The sequence below is a fragment of the Carassius gibelio genome, chromosome A15 (genome assembly GCF_023724105.1).
Source record: "Carassius gibelio isolate Cgi1373 ecotype wild population from Czech Republic chromosome A15, carGib1.2-hapl.c, whole genome shotgun sequence".
NCBI classification, from domain to species: domain Eukaryota; kingdom Metazoa; phylum Chordata; class Actinopteri; order Cypriniformes; family Cyprinidae; genus Carassius; species Carassius gibelio.
Window position 1 is genome coordinate 1,527,514 of NC_068385.1, and position 21,867 is coordinate 1,549,380.

At 37.7% G+C, this 21,867-nt stretch overlaps 1 protein-coding gene across 7 annotated transcripts in view; it reads right to left on the reverse strand.

Moving 5' to 3' along the window:
* LOC128028917 (RNA-binding protein Musashi homolog 2-like) overlaps positions 1–21,867 on the reverse strand; it is a 234,461-nt gene that overhangs the window by 11,983 nt on the left and 200,611 nt on the right. For 3 of the 7 annotated variants that reach the window (XM_052616251.1, XM_052616250.1, XM_052616252.1), the window contains exons 11-12: positions 18,326–18,448; positions 4,338–4,517 (exon numbers count right to left, since the gene is read on the reverse strand). The exons of 1 other annotated variant lie outside the window; for it this stretch is intronic. In XM_052616251.1, the coding sequence (XP_052472211.1) occupies positions 4,338–4,517; positions 18,326–18,448 (303 nt within the window). The remainder of the gene's footprint in view (positions 1–4,337; positions 4,518–18,325; positions 18,449–21,867) is intronic. 3 more of the 7 variants (XM_052616253.1, XM_052616254.1, XM_052616255.1) reach the window with 3 other exon arrangements.

Sequence of the window (21,867 nt, forward strand, 5' to 3'; positions counted from 1 at the left end):
TCTGAAAATTGCACAAGGGATTTTGCCACAACACCCCCTATCTAATCAACACCTGTCATTGAGAAAGTGGTCTCTCTCCTCCTCCTCAATTTTTTTTTTTTTTAAATATATATGCCGGTGATTATCTGGCAGTTAATGTCAGGGGGCTATCAGGCCTAGCAGCCACCTGGAAACCAAAAAATTGGTGAGGGTGTCTTGGGTAAAACTCGTTGAAGACTGAATCATGGAGTTTCCACTCTACTGCGAGCGTGACTTTACTTTTGCCGAAGCTACATTTGAGTCTGAAAGCAGAAACTGTTGAAGATGAAGCCCGGAAGATGAAATTAAACACACACCAAGCACAAATTGCGAGTTAAACTGGACTTTAGTGAATAAATAAAATGCTGCTGGGTCAGTTTGCTAGGAAATACAACACAAAACACATTTTAAGTCAAACTGTAAGAACGATAGTTTAACCAGTAACACATTAGTATAGAGACCAATTCTTACTATTAACTAGGAGCTTATTATTATAAACATATAGGCTGTTTATTAGCACTTATAAAGCACATATTCTGCATGACCATATTTCTACATCCCTAATTCTACTCAATACCTAAACCTAACAAATACCTTACTAACTATTAAAATCAGCAAACTGGGAGTTTATTGAGGCAAATGTTGTAGTTAATGGTTTGTTAATAGTGAGAATTTGACCTTAAAATAAAGTGTGAGCGTTTAACCCTCGCAGATGTAAGTGACAGAAGCTATTCTAATTAATGATGTTGCAATATACGTTTATATAATATGGCTGCCATCGAATAATCCAGGTGGAAAGGTGGATGCTGCACACTGGTGGTGGATGGGGAGCTACCTCCTGACTATGTAAAGCGCTTTGAGTGCCTAGAGAAGCGCTATATAAATGTAAGGATTTATTATTATTATTATTATTATTATAAATAATACGAAAGTAACTTGGAGATCCTGACCACAAAGTTTGTTTGCCGAAGTCGAAACTTCTGAACCTAAACACAAATCCACATAGCAGAAATACTGACAAATGTGTAAAAGAAGCAAGGAGGGGCTGGAGGGGGAAATTACAATTAGCCTAATTATATCAGGCCACTTGAGATATGGCTATGTCAATTGCAGATGACCCTTCCATTTCATTGCTGTTGAGAGGCGAATTAAGGTAAATAAAAACAAATGCATGAATTATATTAAATGAATGCTCTCAGAAACCTTGAGGCCCCTTGCTGTGCCATGTTCAATTTTTCTCCTGCACACGGCCCTCTATGACACTTCCATTAATAAGTGAATATTAAATCAAGTTCCTCCACAGACGGAGGACTTCAGATCAGCGCCCATTGAGGGGGGAGTCTATTACTGCAGAAGCCTCCAAAAAACTCAGGAGGGTAAAAGATATCTGTGTGAATGGAATATTAGCCTGCAGTGCTCATGTAAGACAGCAAATATGTTAGATAGGGGGCAATATGCCACCGTGGGTAAACCGAACGAGGCAGACTCACACAATCCTTCTGCTTTTCACACAAATGAGAACACAGACAACAGGACAGGTGAGCAGCTCTACAGTCAGTGCTCTCACTTCTAAATGTCAGTGTTTCAAAATAGCATCAGCTTCTTCTAGGGATGATGGAAAAGCATGCATGTCCGCCTAGATCTGAGTGAAAGGGAAAATGGCTGTTGCCAACTGTTTGCCCACTAGAATGTCAAATATTACATTGATTAATAGAATAATTTAGTAATCAATCTTTTTTTCTTGTTGTCCAGTAAAAATATTAAAACATCTTTAAAAGAAAAAGCATTTACTTCAAAAGCAAATTCTATTTAAAAATATAAAACAAACAAAATATGTATAAGATAAAAAATGCTTTCGAGAGAATTATTTCCAGAGAATATATCCTGAAATACATTATTAATGTTTTCAGAATAATTATTTTCAGTACAATTGAGAGATTTATTTTTAATAATAATAATAAAAATAACTAAAAATACGCTTAATTCAACATGTATATACTGTATTTTTGAACAACAACAAATTTATTTTAGATAAATTAATCTCAGATTTACTTTTAAATTTTTTTTTACTGAAAACAAACAAACAAAACGGATTAAAATTATTTCAGTGGTCAATATGAATTGAGCGAACACATTATGAAAGGCTCTAAAAACCGCAGGGTGTCAGACAAATGATGACATGCATCATAAGTTCTCCTAACTCCTGTCTTGAAATTGTTCTCGGACCGATCTGGATCAAAGCTTACACACTCGAATGAGCTTTTCCCTTGTCACGAATAAAAAGCTTCTAAAATAGGGGGGGAAACCAGCACACTATAAGTGACAGGCCTGGTTAGCATCAGGTCCTGTGCTGTGACTGACTGCTGTATTCCCAACAGACCAGCGGTAATAAGACATGTTGATTGTCTTTTATATCTCCAGAAGCCATCAATGGGGATGTGCTCATTAACAGATCAGGAAATTGTTTTTGTAGCTCAATACTGCTGTGAAATGAATTCATACACATTACCATCTATGATGGATTCATTTCAAAAACTCCTATTATGTGCAATGTGTCTAGAGCATGCAATCAATTAAACTTTAATTTAAAAGAAGAAAAGGAAAGTGTTGCAAAAAGGACACATCTTGGAGGTTAAGTCTACTGCTCACATGGTTGAAAGAAATGTAGAAAACATTATAATCAACAATCATTAATACGGTCAACATTCCCTGGCATTCCCTAACTAAGATCTTAACCACAAACTCTCAGGTTGCTGGCGTTGATGCCTAATCCACACATGCCAGTTTATTAGTCATTATTATGGCTCCTGACGGCACCTTTTTTTTTTTTGCTGTTTATTGCCAAGATCTCAACTCAAGACTGCCTTCCTTTGAACTACAGGCTACTGAATGTAAAGTGGAGCACTACTGTTTTTAAGAGGGCTGAGCATCAGTTCTGTGGTTCACTAGCATGAAGCATTAAAAAATATGCCAAGAGTTTGGGAATAGCAAAATTCTTCCCTTTAATGTGCTTTCAAACAAGATTTAGTTTTTTTCATCCACACACACTTCCCACTTTCACTTATTATGTTATGTAATTATATATCCAGTGGCCACAAATAGTATTTTAAAACTTTAGCCACATTTAAAATGCCTGAACTTATTTGCATTAGATAACAAAATCTCAAACCAAGGGAATTTTTCTTTTTTTCTTTAAATCTGAAATTTCTATGGAACTATTCCAGTATCATTTGACAACCAGAAAATGCTCATCAACTTATTTTTATGAAATATTTATCTTGAAAAAAAAAGAAAATAAGTGTGTTATCCTTCTTTACAATAAACACCACTTGGTTTGTCATTTTGCATCTACTGCAAAGACATGAATTTATTTTAAAGTGTGAGTTAAAAGGATAGCTCACACACATATTAAATTTCCATCATCATTTACTCAAGCTTATGTTGATGTTTTTTTTCCCAGTCAGAAAACATAACAGAGACATTTCTCAGTATTTTCTTTTGTGTTCCACAGAAGAACCTTAAACACAGGTTTGGAATGACCTGAGGGTGACTAAATGATGACAGAATCTCCATTTTCTCAATAGTGTCTAAAAACATTTTGTAGCCACTGTATATGAAAATGCACACAAAACAAAAAATACAACAAAAAAGGGGATGCTTTAACAACACATCTCAGTATGTGCTGCAATCAGCTTCCAAAAAATGGCTTGTCATTTTATACTCATGTATGACGCTGGATGTTTGGATATCATTTATCACATGACAGCAGGCTGACAGTTGAGCTGTATATATATATCTATATATATATCTATATATATATCTATATCTATATATATATATATATATATATATATATATATATATATATATATATATATATATATATATATATACACACACACACACACGTGTCTGAGTATGTACAGTACTGCACGAGATATGAACTGGCAAGCATGGACAAATATGTCGCATCTCCCGGTTAACTGCACAGGGACTGTGTCCGCAGCCGAATTGGATATATCTCGACAGTACATATGCATTAGCGCCCACGTAGCCATATATATATGTATATATATGTATGTATGTATATATATATATATATATATATATATATATATATATATATATATATATACACACACTCCCTCAAATCCTCAGGCAAAATGACAGTGCTACCACAATTAAACATGCAGCAAATCCTTCACTTTCCCTTCTCATCTTTCTCTCTCTCTTTCTTTCTTGTTTTAATGAATGGCAGGGTGATGAATAAACCACATGAATCAAATGAATCACTGAATGAAGGAGAGGCGGGTACACACCTGGGCTCTTATACTGATCCGGGCTGGCCAGGTGCTGGAGAGGGGAGTTGCAGGCTGATGTGGCATGCTCGCTTTGCAGCAGCTGAGCCGCCTGGGGGCCCAGGGAGCCATAGTCCGCAAAGGAGAAGGGGGGCCCCCGTTGGTCACTTGGCGAGGAATAGAAACCGTAATCGGGGAAGCCTGGGAGATACAGTACAGGGGAGGAGGAGGAAGGAAGGAGGAGGAGGAGGGGTGGGACTCCATCATTTGGGGAAATAGGACTTTGCATAGTAATGTTATGAGGCAATTCTTAATATCTGATTTGTATGGTTGTATGATGCAGTGTACACTGGGATAATAGATGGTGAGTTTGTAAAGCCACATCTCGCTGTTTCCCCCTTCCTGACTGTGTGTGAATGTGACGGTGAGTGTGTGAAGACTTCCTGGCCACCAGTTAAAGCTGCAGTAGGGAACTTTTGACGCTCTAGTGGTTAATAAACAGAACTGCTTGCGTCTTGCGGAAGAACAATGTAGCCGGAGCTACTTCTCTCTGTTTATGTCTATGAAGAATCACAAAGGTACTGCGTTACTCCGCCGCGGTACCCCCGAAGCAATCTAAAATAGTCTGAATATAAACACTTATTATAGGTGCACCCTAGTGATTCAGGACAAGCCAAAAACACAGTTTGGAAAATGGATTCATGGTGTACTCGCTTATTATGTTCATTTTTCTACATTTTGAACACAAACAAAGTTACGGACCGCAGCTCTGATTGGTTGTTTCTTACCGGGAGCGCATGAGTTTCTGCAAATGGCAATAGGACCACTGGGAGGAGCCAGAGGAGCTTGATTTTTTTCACAGATTATCTGTCTCATATTCTACTGTCAGGACATAATGACAGGTTTAATAAATATGTAAAAAAAATTTTTTTACAAAAGTTCCCTACAGCACCTTTAACACTATACTACTATAAATACTTGGGTTTTCTGCAGACGGAAATACTGACACATTACAGATCAAATAAGCACAACGGAACTTTATTTGATGATTACATAAAAACTGAATGATCTTAATAAATGTTCTGAGAAAGGAACACTCATCATTTGACATGCTAATTTGGATTCAGCATTCACAAATACAACAAGCAGAAAATGGACTAGAATACCACTGTCTGATATCCTTGTTATTTGGTCAACACACTGTTAACCGAAACCACAGAGCATGTGTTACCTTATATCATCCTCTTTATGGGGTTTATAATATGTTGTAAATATTTCTTTAATATGTCAAAATATTTACAAATATACAAATATTTTATTGTGTGTGAGTACATGTGTGTTTGTCTCAAAACTATTTTGAGTAAAAAGGACATTCAGTGGCCTTACGAAAGTTTTTGGATAGTTAGGTCAGATCAAAAAAAAAAAAAAAGAATGTCAATGCATTATATATCACATTGTGCATTTATTTGAAACAAAAGGAAGAGAAATACTTCCCTCAAAAAACAGGTTTTATAAAGTTCGAAATTAAGAAAAAAAAAAAATGTAAACACTTTCTGGTAAAGTAATTTTGAAAAACAACTACAACAACATCAAAAACATCCCCATTTGATGCCACTGTTTGATATTTCATATCTAATGCAATGATATTCTGACATTTAAACTGTCATGATATTAGCATCTAAATATTTTTTGGGGCCATTGCACACAAATGAATATAAATTAAATTAAATACTAATAATATTACATACAAATGAAAAACAACTATTACATAACCAACCTAAAGTCGTTCACTCTCTCTGAGTGAAAAGCAGATAAATATGAGAAGATGTAGCCTTGTAGCTCAGAAGAAGACCTGAAATTTATCCATAGCTGATGGGGTGTAATTAAGTTGACCCCATCCTGCGCTGCCTGCTGTTGTTACAGACGTGAAACTGTGAACTTGAGGGAAGGTGTTAAAGAGAGGGATGGAAGGAAGTCGCAGAACTCCAGTGTACCTGTGCTAAATGTTTATAAATAGTCAATATAGCCCCTCTGCTAGAGTTTTATATCATCCAACCTGTCTGCCCAGAGAGCTCTCATTAGAGCAGCCTTGGTGAGATACTTCTTTCTTTTCCTCTGCTTTAATTAGTTTCAGATCTCAGATATACACAGCAGAACAAATGAGGTCTATGCCAGCCTACATTTAAGAAGAGTTGAGGGAGTGATAAAGAAATATAAATAAAAGAAAAGAGAAAGGAATGCTGATTCTCTCATAGGCTGTAACTGCACTGCTCTGACCTTCTCCAATCACTCATTAATTATCCACCTCTAATCTACAGACTGCTCACCTCAGCCCAAACCTCGAGTCTGCTCTAATGGAGAAACAACAATGGCTGCATTTTTGGTCACAAAACACATTTGTTAAAGACCCAAATATTTGTTGGTATTGCTAATACACTACATGGCCTAAAGTAGCTGGACATAAAATATTCGTAAACAAGGTAAAAAAAAATAAATAATAATATTTAGTCTTCATTAACGAAGAATGTCGAAGTCATATTGTGATTATACTCTTTCCGCAACAACTCACTGAACCTATTTTTTAGGACCTTGCGTCTTCAAAACAAGGACCGTTTTCAAAGGTTGTTTTTGAATTAAGTATTATTTGTATTATTTAGCTTTTTTCTTGAATAAATAAATAAATTGGAGAATATTTGGTTTAATTAGGCACTGGTCAATAAAATGTTGTTTTCATTGATTAAAATGAGTAAAACTAACTAAATGAATGAATATGACAAATAAATATTAAACTGAAATCTCCTTACACAAACATATAAAGTAGAATGAGGTACACCAAAGCAAAATATATAAGGATATGGTTTAAGGATAAGGTGTGGAGGAAATTGACTGGCTTACACAAACCCCGAAATTGAACCCCTATTGAAGACCTTTGAGAAAAGTTGTCAGGTAGGACTGACTCCCCATTAATGCCAATGGTTTGGGAATTAAATGTTCAACAAGCACATACAGGTGTGGTGTTTGCTGTCCACGTATTTTTGACTATGTAGTATACCTTTCTCAGGCGTCTTTCCAAGAAAAAGCTAAATTAAATGTGTGTTGCAAATTTCTATTTTTGTATTCTGTTTCAAGGACTGCCAAAACAGACCGGAAACATTCATAAGCACAAGCACTGAAAAGATGCTTACAACAGTAAACAGAAACGAGCATGAAAATCCCCATCCTGCCAGTACCTACACTCCCAAACGTGAATAAATGCATCACAGATGCATCCCGACGTTCAAGCTCTCTCCCGCTAACTGTGCAAAAATGAAGGAAATGCCTGAGGTCTGCTCAGAATCTTCAAGTATTTTGGCTTCCCGGAGAGGAGGGGAAAGCCCATTCCAGTGCACACATCTTTAATCATTTAAGGAAAGCAACCAAAAACGCACTTAGGCTGAATCCATTTTTGATGGGCCTCTCTAATAGATGGGCGTCCTTGAGGTTCAAAGGGAACCCTGGACGCACCTCTTAATTAGACAAGCTGCCATCCCGTCCTGTTTCCCCTCTTCTTCCTAATTAGATCTTTAACAACGAACAAATGAAGACCTTTTACAGGCCTCGTCCCCGCCAAGAAAGGGTGGGGGGGCACAGAGACGTCTTTTTTGTTTAACGCTCCCCGTCCCTGCCGTGCACGACAATGGCGGTGTCCTGCCGCAATCTACATAAATATTCCGCCCTAATTTCCGTGGAGTGGGAACGGTCGGACACAAAACACAGCATTACTGCACGTACAACAAACACACCTGGTTTCTTTGTTTGCATTGACATAGAAAATTAGACCGGAATGGCTGTTCGTTTTAATGCAGTGGCAGGAAAGGTCTTATCTAATAACAGCCTGCAGAAATTACGTTTATTATCCAGGTAGATCACGTCCAATGACAGTGCTATCTGAAGCAGAAACACAGAATAAAATGCAGTTAAAAAGTGCCCATTTACTGTCTATAGAGAAAGCCATCTGGCGGAATAGGGCTGCTTGATTACCTTCGCCAGCTAATTCTCTCTCTAAGCGCATGCAAATGATTCACTTTGACCAAGTGGAAGTGAGAGAAAAAAAAAGTGAAGCTAAATTCAACACTGCCATTTTTAAACATCAAAAGTTGCCACAATAATGGCTCCTCCGTGATGCTCCACGGTATTGTACACTGCCAATCAGGCAGAGAATAGCACTTGGAATGTTTTATGCCTCTGTGAATAACTTCGGGATGAAGCGAGGACGCAGGGTGTGAGTTTTACATGCGACAAAGTGTGTCCTTCCATTAATAGGCACCGCAAACACTTCCTTTAACTGCAACTCCACAATCGAACTCCACAAAAAGCTTAATATCTTCTCTTCTCCTTCCACAAAAACAAATACAGTACTGTGTTGTGTACCATGGGCCTCCCCCCTTCGCTCGAAGAGAAATCTAATTACTCTATAATGGCAGGTTTGGGGGGAGCATGTACATCGTTGACAGATGATAGATGCGAAAACTCACTTCCCCCGACTTGATGAATAGCGATACAGAAACGTGAAGCTCTCGCTCGTGGTGGGCGTACAACAGCACCTCGTCTATTCATCATTCTGCCCCCGTGAGCTGCACCGAGGCCCGTGAACACACTCTGAGGTCGTGTCTGAACAGCTGGGAGTAGGTCATCCAGATGTGCCTTTGTCTGGGCAACATCTGCACTGAGCCCGGACCCCCATGCAAGGGGAGGGACAGGGGGGCCGACGTGGGAGCGAGCTCAGAATGGATGCACTCTGGAAGGTTGTCAACCGCACCATTACGAAGCCCATCTGGGTGCTTCAGAGCTGTTGCTGAGATGAAAGCACTGGTTGCTTTTTACTCACTCACCCCCCCACCCCCACCCCACCGCTGCAGCTTTGTGCTATTATACATAAAATCTGTCAGAGCAGCATCAAGAAACAGATACATAAATACATGAATACATAAATAAGAGGCCCTTTTATCAGCTGTTTAATGAACAGAGAGGGGCAATTTGTCATACATGCAGCAACACAGTGGTGGATAGACTTTTTTTCTAGTCGCATTAAAGTCAGGACTGCATCAGTTGACAGCCAGTGCAGTATCAGACCATGGGCAAGATTGGTCAATATAATAAGTTTAATAAAATCAAAGGTATTTTTCAATTAATTATACAGTCGGTTGAACACAAAAAATGAGGGAGTCATAAGTAAAGAATAAGACCTTGGCAGCAATAAAATTTAAAGTGACTCATTTTTGGTTAAACACATCTCTTATCAAACTGCAATTTCCTGTCCTGAGTTACTCCTTATTTGTCAAAATGGACAGTAACTGTGAATGCTAGCCCTCAGGATAGTACTACAGGGCCTCAGGCAGTCATCTTTCCTCTTACACGAACATCTACTTGGTTCAAATGTTTTTTGGGCAAATCATCCATAGCAGTAGGGCTGTAGTATAGGCTGTAGGGAAAATAAAGTGCTAAAGCTCTAGATAGGACGAAGATACATCTATGTTTGGAGTGCTATTTACAGGAAAACACTGTGACAGGTTTTATCTGTCAGCGTCTGACATTGTCATATACAGTCACATCAGCATCACACTGCAGTACACCATAAAAAATAAACAAAAAACAAACCCACCCCCCAAAAAATCTAAACAAAACATAAAATTAAATAAAAACTGAGAAAAATACAAACCACAACAAAAGAAACAAAATGCTAAATAAAACAAAGAAAAACACATAAAAAAACAAATAAAAATAAATACACACCCAAACACACACAAGCTAAACTAAAAGCAAAAACATCAACTAAACTAAATAAATAAACTAATTAATTAATTAAAAAAACATAGAAAAAAAAAACAGTTGTGATGTTTTTGTCTGCTAACTCCTCACTTTCCGCTTCATTCCTTATTCACCGGAGTACAAGAAGTCAAATCAATCAGACCATTTACTAAGGAAATTATTCAACTGAGATGAGTTCTGTGTTTCACAGAGACACTGACACAAAATTCTGTTCGTCCAGCAGAAAAGTCTTTGTAAAACTAAAATGTGTTTGCATTGCAATTTAACCTCATGTACAGTTTGTCGCTACTGAAGAAGGTTGAAAAAAACCCTCTTTCTCTGCTTGGATCAGGCTCAGTGCAGTCAGAATGGCTCACACCTGACCTGTCAGCAGTCTATTACCACAATTAGCCTGCTGATGTTAGCGAAATACTGCCATTTACAGAGTCTTTTCATGGGGGAACGATGGAAAAGCTGACATTTCGCAATGTGACTTTCAAACACTTTTTTTTTTTTAAAGCTCAAGGACTGCGGCCTGCCTTGGAAATAGCATTTCACACAATCATCTACTCCAGGCAGAAATGTCAGTCGCAGAGAGGGAATCCATACACTCGAACAAAAACAGACTGTCGTTCTATAAAAAGCACTGACCCTGCAATTCCATACTCAGAGACATTATGTTTTATCTCTCGGTCTCTCAATCTCTCAATCTCTCTCCACTTGAATAAAGACAGTAGCACTCTTCCTTTCTAACGCATCATCTACTAAGGTGCCAATAAACTTGTCAAAAGTGCCTGCAAATTAGGGAACACCCTCAATTAGCAACCTCATATCCACCTATGTCATCTTTAAAGAATTACAATTGCTCTTTGCTGCCTCCACAAAGCATCACTCTCCATTCAGACATGGTATTTTCTAGTCGTATATTTAGTAATTATTATTACAAAATGTCCCTTGTAGCTGAAGAAGGCATAAATTGTCTACAGATAATGTTTTAACATTTAAGCTTGCAAATTTTAAAGAATTATGCCAACGACAACTGAAAAACATGTTTTGTGTCTAGCGCTCACACCACTGTGCATAGGTGGAGTGGAGAAACGGACAGCTAGCCAGCCGCAAGATGGTGAAAACATACATCTATCTTCATCAGGAGCGTGACAGACAAGTATGAAGTGCGTTTCATATTTGCAGCATGGCCGGCTGGCACCGTAGAGGCGGTCTGGCCTAGATTGCACCTGCGGACACCTCGGCGAATGAGGCAGACACAGCTGCAGTCCAGGGCCTGTCTGTCAGGATACGACAGCTAATGGAGAGTGACACAGGCTTTCTGTGGCGCCTACTTCTCTAACTCGCACGCGAGCGCACACACGCTGTACTTTAACCTCACTGTAGAAGGAAAGAAGAACAGATGGAAGGGATGGCAGAGCCTGAAAGAAGCTGGAGGGACAAGCTTTGCCTCAGGGACACCAGTGGCTCTTTGTCCCCGGCCCAGGTGAGCTGAGGTTGTCAGGTCTCCAGTTCTAGGATGTGCTTTTGCGAGATGTGCAGTGTTAGATAACTTCTGCATCTCCTGTGAGTCATCTCTCACCATTTATCAAAAAGCTGAGAGGAAGTGGGGCGGCGCTGCCAGAATGTCATTCTATAAACACTCGGTTCATTCTGACACATGCTGCAGGAGATCTCCATAAGTCAGATATCATTTTACACACCTCCTTCACCTCTTCAAGCTGAATGGGTATATACATGGAAATATGTAAAAAGCTTTTTTTTTTCTTTCTCAGCATCAGAAGATGATGGACATAATGCATTCTTTCCAAATGCAAGTTAACAGACATGACCACCTACTCAAATCTACATCTACAATCTCTACCAGAACCACTAGAGAGGCATGCAGTCAACTAGCAGACAGACACATATAGCTTAAAAAAAAAAAAAGAAGCAGAGAGAAATGCCAAAGATTGAGAAAAAAGACTGAAATAAAAAAGCCGAGAACAAAAAATATACGTAAGGTGGGTGGAATAAAGAATGAAGTATTCACAAGTGTTAAAGGATTAGTTAATTCAAAACGTCACTTCTTCATTTACTCACCCTCATGTTGTTCCAAGAATGTGAATGGGGACTGGAGAGTTTACGCTTTAAAAAAGGATGGAAAAGCACCATAAAAAGATCACAAATTTGGTTCGACTGGACTGTGAATTAATCATTTTGTTAACTGGATTAACCTGTTCAATTAAAATATTCAATTCAAATAAATGATCCGTTTACAAAACCAAGTTTAATTATCATTAAAACTAAAACTATTAAAAGAAAACATTTTTGTAAACAAAGGTGAAATAAAATTGAAATTTTAAATAAATTAGAAATACCTTGGAAACTGAAATGAGTTAAAGCAACAAAAAAACTGAAATCAATATTAATCCTAAATAGTAATCTACTGTATGTATGTATGTGTGTGTGTGTGTGTAAATATATATATATATATATATATATATTAGGGCTGTGAATCTTTGGCAAGGCAGCGATTCGATTCGATTACGATTCATAGGTTTTCAATTCGATTCAAGAATGATTTTTGCAAATTTAGAACGATTCAATTCGATTCGATTCACAATTAAATTAGGTAAAAGGTAATAATAATAAAATAAAAAAAAAAAAAAAACTTTTGTCCATTGTTAAATGCTAGTTTAATGATGCGACATGGCATATGTAAAAATGTATGGAAGCCAAGTTTTTAAAAAAGAGCTTAAAGAGTATTATGTATAGGCTAACATTTTGTCACACCAGGGGCGTAGCCATAATTTCAGAAGTGACAGAAATGTCAAATACAATCATTTTATGTATGTAGCCTATATAATAATAATAATAATTATTATTATTATTATTTATTTATTTTTTACAAGGAATTATCTTCTTTTTTAATTACTTTTAATTAGCTGTAATAAATCAAATAAACTGCTGGACAATAATCAATCATTTGTAATCGATATTTTTTTTTTTTTTCCTAATGGCAATTTTATGATTGTTTTATATACTAGGCTACATTTAATTAGCAATTATTTAAATTTTCTGCACAGAATAAGGTAGAAAATATACTTTATAGTTTCTGTACTGTAATAAATGTCAATTAGCACTGCATCATTCATAAATTGTTTGTGGTTTTTTTTGTGCTTTTATTCAGTTTAGCTGAAGATATAGCCTGGCACGTCTATGATAGCGAGATCGCTTCTCTTTCAGTGTGAAAACGTCTTCATCTCTATTTAACTTTTCCTCTCCATCAGTGAATGATTCTGAGAGAAAACGCACCAGATGTCCATTTGCTAATGAAAGAAACGCATCTGATTATCAGATAAATCTTGCGCTCTTATTTCAAGGTCGTTGTTAATGCTGTGGTTAATTTTAAAAGTTCCCGTCGTATATTCGGTTCATCCGCATTGTTTAAAAACACTTATCATTCAATGGATCTGTGCGTATGATTTAGACACTTACATTTCTGCTCCGTCCATGCAATACAGCTGTCGACGGCTGGCCACACGTCCTATAGATCACACGTCAGCTGCGTCAGAGACGAACGGAGTGCGAGCGCAATCCTGTGACAGTCTCAGGGCGGTAAACAGTCGAGCGCGTGAAGGACAGATAAGAGGCACGATTCACGAAGACTCTTCAAGGTCTCCATTAATTCGTGCGTGTATTAATTTAATGTGTATACATTTTGAAAGCATTGAATCGCTATAGAAATCGCGATTCATTCGATTCTTAGCATTTTGAATCCATTACTGTCCAAGATCGGCGATTCACGATTCAAAAATCATGTTTCAAGATCGATGCATATGAATCGACAGGGTTTGTAATCGATGCATCGAGAAAACGGATGAATCGTTACACCCCTAATATATATATATATATATATATATATATATATATATATATATATATATATATATATATATATATATATATATATATATATAAAGACATGAAATAATATATTACACTAAAATTAAAGCGAAAACTGAAACTGTAAATATTAAAGCTAATTTAAAATAACCATAATAGTACATAAATAATATTAACATAATGCATTTACGATATGTTCCCTTCAGTCCCCACACATTGTAACTGCATGAACAAAGATTAATTGTATAAATCTGAAAGAGGAAAGTCACACAGATTTTAAACAACATGAGAGTGAGTAATGAACTATCCCTTCAAGCACTGCAGTTTGCACAAAAAAAAGAAAAATGGTATAAAAATAATACTGAAACCCAAGACAAAGAATAAATAAATAACAGGACACATCATATAATTGAGAGAGAAAGATGAAGGAAAGGGGGAACTACAGGAGCAGGGACAAACCTTCCGCTGGAGTGTGACCAGAGGACAGTGTGGAGAGAAGATGTCAACTGGTGCTGTCTCTGACTTACACACACTGGACCAAACCAAACAAGAGAGAAACAACAGAAACGTGACCATTGGCCTAGCGTCCTACACATCAACAGGGTCGGTTTGTGGATGTTTTTATGATCGTTGATACACAAATAAAAAAAGTTAGCATGCCACATTCAAGTGCTAGATGAAATCTGGGGTGCAGATACATGCCATTTTATGAGCTTCTGCAGAATGTACTGGCTTTAGCAAACATGCTGTAATACCTTGAAGTGAATTAATGTACATTTACCAATCATAATCAGTTTAAAATGCTAAACCAATCTGAAAAGTAGCTCGTAATGAAGATGTTACAAGACCATAGAATAAAATATCTGCTGATCAGTCATGGTTAACCGAAGCATAATGATCAATTGCTACGTGATGATCTGTTTCATGGACCAAACTGACACAGAGAGGCCCAGTCGGTAACCAACGAAGACATTCGAATTACACACACCATTTGGCCTAGCTAAAGTATGTGTCTCGTTCATTTTATTACCTTACTGGCAATAAATAATCATAAAAGGATGACTCAAATCTGTGGAGTATCAGTCTTTAAATCAGGGGTTCTCAATCTTCTTCGGGTTGCAACTCTTTTATTTTTTTTTGGTTTCAAAATTTGAATTAAGACCCTAATCAATCAACATTACAGACTAAAGTTCAAGTCAAGTCCGTCATATTTTATTCTCAAGAATAACTATTTTACTCTCTCTCTCTCTCTCTCTCTCTCTATAAAACATAATAACAATTGTATTCAATATCTTGTATTATATTGATCAAAAGTGAAGAATCTTGGAAAAAAAACTTTCTGTTTTGAACAGTGATAATAAGAAATGTCTCTTAAGCAACAAATTAATATTTTAGAAAGATTTTTGTAGAATCATGTGACACTTAAGACAGGAGTAATGACACTGAAAATTCAGCTTTGCATCACAGGAATTAATAACATTTTAAAACATTCAAATAGAAAAGAGTGATTTTAACTTGTAATAATATTTCAGAATATTAGAATTTATAAAAGTAATTTTAGTGATCATTATTATAAAAGAAAAAAAAGTTATTTTAATATTATTATTAATATTATACTATATTATAGATGCACCAATATGAAATTTCCCAATACCAATATCCAATAATTCAGAATGATATTTGCCGATGCCAATACTGATAGTTTAGTTTTCTTAAAAAAAGTTGTAAACTATAAAAAGGAACCCTTTTATTTGGTACATTTGAGGTTAAAATAAAAAAACAACACTACTCAATTTGATGCAATTTATTTTCAGATATAAATATAATCAGATATAATAACATAATAATAATCACTCAAATAAAAACATTTGTATAAAACAATTACACATAAGGTAGTTATGATAAAAAATTGTCTTCATGACAGATTTATTCAAACATACATATATAATTAACAGTAAGTAAGCTGTAGCTTGTGTTTTTTTTTTTTTATAGCTAACTAACCAACTTCGAACAGTGGATAACTTGAATGAGATGAATGCAATATTGTTAACAAGCCATTTTATTTGACGTCTTTCTTTTGGTTAAAATGCTGATTGAGCGATTATATGAGACATGATATGTTTTCGGGTAAATTGTAATGTTTCAGCATACCTTCTGATGTTCATTCATTTATTTTGTGCTATAACTTGTATTAAAGTGGAAGAAACGCATGCTCCATGCTATCGGTTGAACTGAAGCTGCTACAGTGATCACGCAACATTAATAAACAAGAATTTTGTTATCATTTTTGTTATAAAATATACAGGATATAAAACTGAGACTTTTATCGGCCAATACAGATTATTGCCCGATAAATCTGTGCATCCTTTATATTATATTATATATTTTTTTACCCTATCTGCATCTCTGGTTGTGACCCCTAGGCTGAGAACCTCTGTTTCAGATACTTCTCTCATTGCATCAAGCAGGTGGAGGAAGAACAACAGCCCTCGGATGATTGACGGAGACTGTGCAGTGATGAAGAGGATCTGCAAGAGCTGTCTGTGGCATCACCATTTCACCAGAGTACCCCGCAGAATGTAGTGCGGCAGCTCGTCCGTCAGAGCAGAGCCTCTGACTTTCACCGTACCCTTGCCGGCAGGTTTGCGCAGGAGTTAACTGCAAACGCAAACACATCTCATCCTCCGCCTAGCAGCAAATGTATGCACAGCAGGGGTGTATAAACTGTGCTGCGCAATGGAGATCAGTTGGGTAATAGATGATGAGGTTCTCGGAAAAGGTCATCCTTAAATGTCAGTGCTCTGTCTCAATGGCTTTCACACTTTTGTCACAACGCAACCATGGAGCGACTCCATCAGTCACAAAAGAGTGCAACTGCGCCATCAGCTTAAGACGCTAGCCATGGGGGATGGAAAAGTGCTAAAATAACCTCACTGGCCTAATAAACTTGGTCCAGTGGACCAAGACCTTACCTAATCACATTCCTCTCCAAAACACAAAGTATTTCAATGCTCAAATGAAAATCAAGCTCAAGATCTGAAGTTCACAATGCCAGCCTCGGGTATGACTTCTATAAGCTGACAACTATACCACGAGCTGTTTAAAAGTCTGGATACGAGTCATTTCTCATGTAGCTCTCTTTTTAAACTCAGAGCCTGCTCCAAACAAGCCTGGTGTAATTCACACACATTAAACAGCACCAAGATTCAGAGAGCTGTGTTTTTTTTTTTTCAGGCTAAGTTGGTTTCTTTAGCCGGGTGCTAATCAGAATCAAACACGTCTGATTGGGTGGAGAGGCATGACTGATTGCCTCACGCTCTGTCGACTGTATTCCTTCAAACTGTGCGCCGAGGCACTTTTACGCCTGTCTGCCAATTACAGCGGGGTGGATAGCTGTCTGCTGGAGAGCAGGTGTCACTGGCACCAACTCGAGTCAAAATATGCAGTAAACGTATACACGTGAAAAGGTTTATGTTTACCTTTTTACATGCCCAGACAATGTACCAGTATGGATGTGTGTAAATAAACTCTGCACCTGCTAATGCATTACTTTCTGATGGTCAATTAGCCAAGGCCATCATTTCACATAGTGCTAAAGGCAAGACGTCATCGAGAAGGCCGAAGGCTGTTCCTCACTGCTGTTTATTTATTTAAGTATCCTTGTGTCTTACAGACAAAGTCATATTGATAGATTAAGCTATCCAGCCTCCAGATCAATAACCACGGTGGAACGAGGGAGCGACTGGGAACTTTAAATGCGCACACTCTGTTTAATGTGCACCCTCTGTGTTTTCTAGTCAAAGGCGAACAGTTTGTCCAAATGACAGAGGAAGACATTAACAACCATGAGCGCCGCTGATTAAATGTGAGAACTGACAAACCAAGAGAAAAAAAAAGGCTCATTCACGTAAATCTGTGTGTAATTGTGTTTTGTTTGGCTTTATGTGGGGAAGAGGGTTAGGGAAACAAATACAGCAGCTACGGTAAAGTACAGATTGCTGTGCAAGCGGAAGCCTGCCCCTGCACCTTGATCTGTTACCAGTTCCACAGACAATAAACCTGGCATTAACTAAATTAAGAAAACGAGGGGAAAAGCTGGTCTCAGACCATCGGCTAGTGGGGAGACTTCTGCCAGTGCCATAAATCACATCTACAACAGGAAAGGAGAGGAAGCAGGCAAGAGCCTTGAGTCCTGTCCTTTCCTTCTAACTACAGGATGTGTGCATATGTGAGTGTATATGTGTGTGTGAGAGAGGACAGAGGCGGCTAGAGTTAAGAGCAGCATGGAGAGAGCAGCAGTCACACAGATCTAAGGCCAGAGCATTTACCTGGCCCTGTGCTCTGAGGGAATGCTGTGTAGCCGCCTCTTCCATGGGCCCCCCTACCTGAGCCGCGTGCTGCTGCCACTGCTGCCGCCGCCGCTACTGGACCATACGCTGTTGCCGGGAAGCCTGTGCGGGTGGTGGGGTGGGTGGGATGGGGTGGGATTGGGATCAGGATGGGGTTGAGGTAAGAAGAGAGAGGAGGAGAAGAGAAGTGGTGAGGGAATGGGAAGATAACAGAATGGAAAATTAAATAAGAAAAGAGAAGAAGAGAAGAACAGAAGCATGGAAACAGGGTGGAGAAGGAAAGGTAAAGGAATGAGAGGAAAGGGAATTAAAAAAAATCAAGAGTAGACATGAGATAAGAGGAGAGGTAAGAAGAAAAATAGGAAACAGGGCAGAAAGTGAGGAAATAGAGAAAAGAGATGCAAAAAAGACGGAAAAATGGAGAGGTGAGAAAAATAGGGAACAGGGTGGAAAAAAGGAGTAGAGAAGTAACGAGAAAAGAGGAAAAAAGTTGGAAAGGAGAGGAGAGGAGAGGAAAAACACAGGGAACAGGGTACAGGTGAGAATAAACAAATGGGTAATGGCCATGAAAGAAAAGGAGAAAATATAGGAAAGTAAAACAGAGAACAGGGCAAAGAAAAAGAAAAAGTGGAAGAGTGAAGATATGAGAGAAGGTAGTAAAAAAAGAGGAAACAGGAGAAGGCATAGAAACAAGTGGATAGAAGAAGAGGAAAGAGGAGAAGGAACAGGGTGGAAAATGGGGAGTAGTGAAGGGAGGAGAGGAGAGGGTAAAAAAGGAGAGGGAAAATGAGAGGAGAGGATAAATTAGAAAAAAAAGCAGGATCAAGCTACCTCACAACATGACTCATAAAGTTGCTGCAGTGTCTATGCAGGTTCTGCAGGCTGCTGTAATGCACTGTGTACTGTGGGCGTCTTTGGAGTGCAGAGGAGACTGCAGTGGCCCTAATGCACTCTGGGTATTTCTGCATGGGTGACCACGCTGCTCCTTAGCTTATCTGTTTGAAGCACACAGCGGGAGGGCTACGGCTGAGCATCAGACGTTCAGATATGCTACTGAGCTTGTGCGGTCAAGTTACTGTGATAAACTAATTAGATTTCAGCTATCATGCGAAATGTAAAGGGACTAAAAAGCTTTAATGGTGGAAATATAGTACTGCAGCACACAGTCATTCAGTGGCCTAACATTAATTTGTTAATCAGAATAATAATAATAATAATAAAAATAAATCTCTTTATTTGTTGGTATGAATTTGATAGGGATTGTATGATAAATATGTAAGATAACATAAATGTCCTTTTGGTATTTTTTGACATCAGTGGCATATGTAACACATTACTTGAAGCCTGTCTATGCAATCTTTAATCCATTCATATGTAATTTAACCTATAATGAACAAGTAAATAATTATCATGATTATTAATTTAATATTAATTTAATATTTATTGTATACTACTGTTCAAAAATTTTGGGGTTAGATGAGATTTTTCTTTTTTTTTAAGGACTAATTAAATAGATTGCCGTGATTTTGCCAAGACATGTTCCTGGATCAACATCTTCTGATAATCCTGGATCAACATTATTGTCCAAAAATATAGACTTAACCCAATCCCTAATCTTACCCGTAATTTATTCCTAAAATCAGAGGGAAATGATAGCTGATTAATAAGGGTGTGGAAGCACCTAACCCTGATCATAAGCCTAAAACAGATATTTGCTGAAAAGTTAAATCTCAATTCTGATTGGTTGATTGGAATGTTGTTCCAGGATCAACAAGGTTGATGATCCAGGGGCATGTTGTACTTGGTGAAATCACGCTCGCTGCATTAAATACTTGAATAATTTCTGAAGGAGCATTTGACATTAAAGACTGGAGTAATGGCTGCTGAAATTTCAGCTTTGCCATAATAGGAATAAAAGTTTTAACTTTAAATTTTTTTTTAATTATTAGTTATATTCAAATAGAAAACTTTTTTCACAACTAATATTTTACAATATTACTGTTTTTACTTGAATGTAACCTTGGTGAAAAATAAAATGACTTCTTTCACAAACATTAAAAAGTCTTAGCAACATTTTATGAAAACAAATAAATAAATATATATTTATAAAAATATATATATTTGTGTTTTACTGCCTTATAGTCTACACTACCCATTTGTCTGTGTATTTTCAATCAAATTTGTCATTTTAGTTTTATTTTGTCTTGAGCATTACGACACACACCAAACACTCATTCATCAAGTAAATTATAATTTTCTACTTATGCAGCACCATTTTCCATAACACCTCACAAATCACAAATTCACGCTTTAACAAGAGCTGAAAAGAGGCATGAGACAAGGGGGCGAGACAGAGACCGCAGCTTGAATTCCATAAAGGCAGAGAGAAATCCAGCAAGAGCCAGAGAGTTGATCCAGTGCAACACTATATGGTTAACTCCAACCATGACCGGCATCAGCAGCACAAAGGCGATATGGAAATGGCTCCACGCTCTCGACACTTTGTAGTCCACTTAAGTCACTTATCTCTGCGCTGCCGCTCATGTTTGGGCGGGAGAATGAGGAAGCGAGACAGAGACGGAGAGTCGTAAAGCCGAGCAGGCGAATCGTCCTCCAGTTAACGCCTTGAAACTCAATCAATCAGGAGGATAATTTGGTCTCCAGGCAGTGTGAGCTGATGCTACAGCCTCACCGGCTCTAGGGGTGCTGTACGAAGGCCGTGATTTGTGAGCAGGACTGGATGAAAGTGTCTTCATCTCCTTGCTGGTTTAGCAGCTCTTTACGGTGTTATTACGAGATTAGGCATCAGGGATTAATTGCTCACTTCCAAATGCCCTTTAATTCACTTTAAGCATGTGTTACACAGGGGAAGGGGAACAGGTATGGCATAGCAGCAAGGGAAGTGGGCAATGCACGTGTGTGAAAGAAAGTAAACTGAATGTAGGTGAATACACTGACTGGACAGTCCATGATCCATGTTTACAAGTCTTTGGCTTAATGGATTTTTGCATGACTACCTTCCACTAACAACAACAGCTCTGTTCCAAAGCATAGTGAGCTGCTTCACTGCTTATATAGCGAGCTGCCTACTGAGACTGCATTCTAATCATAATGGTAACTCATAAGTGACTGATTTGGAATGCTCTAACATAGGCAGAAACTCAGTCAGCATCACCACTAGCAATTCACAATTGATTCCAATGTTTGATGTTAGCAAACTGCTAGGCTAATGGCGAAAACAATGAATCATTGATGCAAGACACAAATACTGGGTCAAATAATCAGATTGAAAGAATATTGATTGAAACAAGCTATTCCTTAGAATTTGGGGGAAACAAGGTATCTCAGGAGGCAGCATTTAAAAAAGATAGAAAATAAAAATTCTATCTCTTTTTCACCCTCATACAGTTGGAAATCTGTACTTTTGCAGAACACAAAACATGTTATTTTGAAGATAGTTTCATATATTTTGCCCATACAATAAAAAAAAGAGCTGTGTCCAAAACAACATCTAAGCCCAT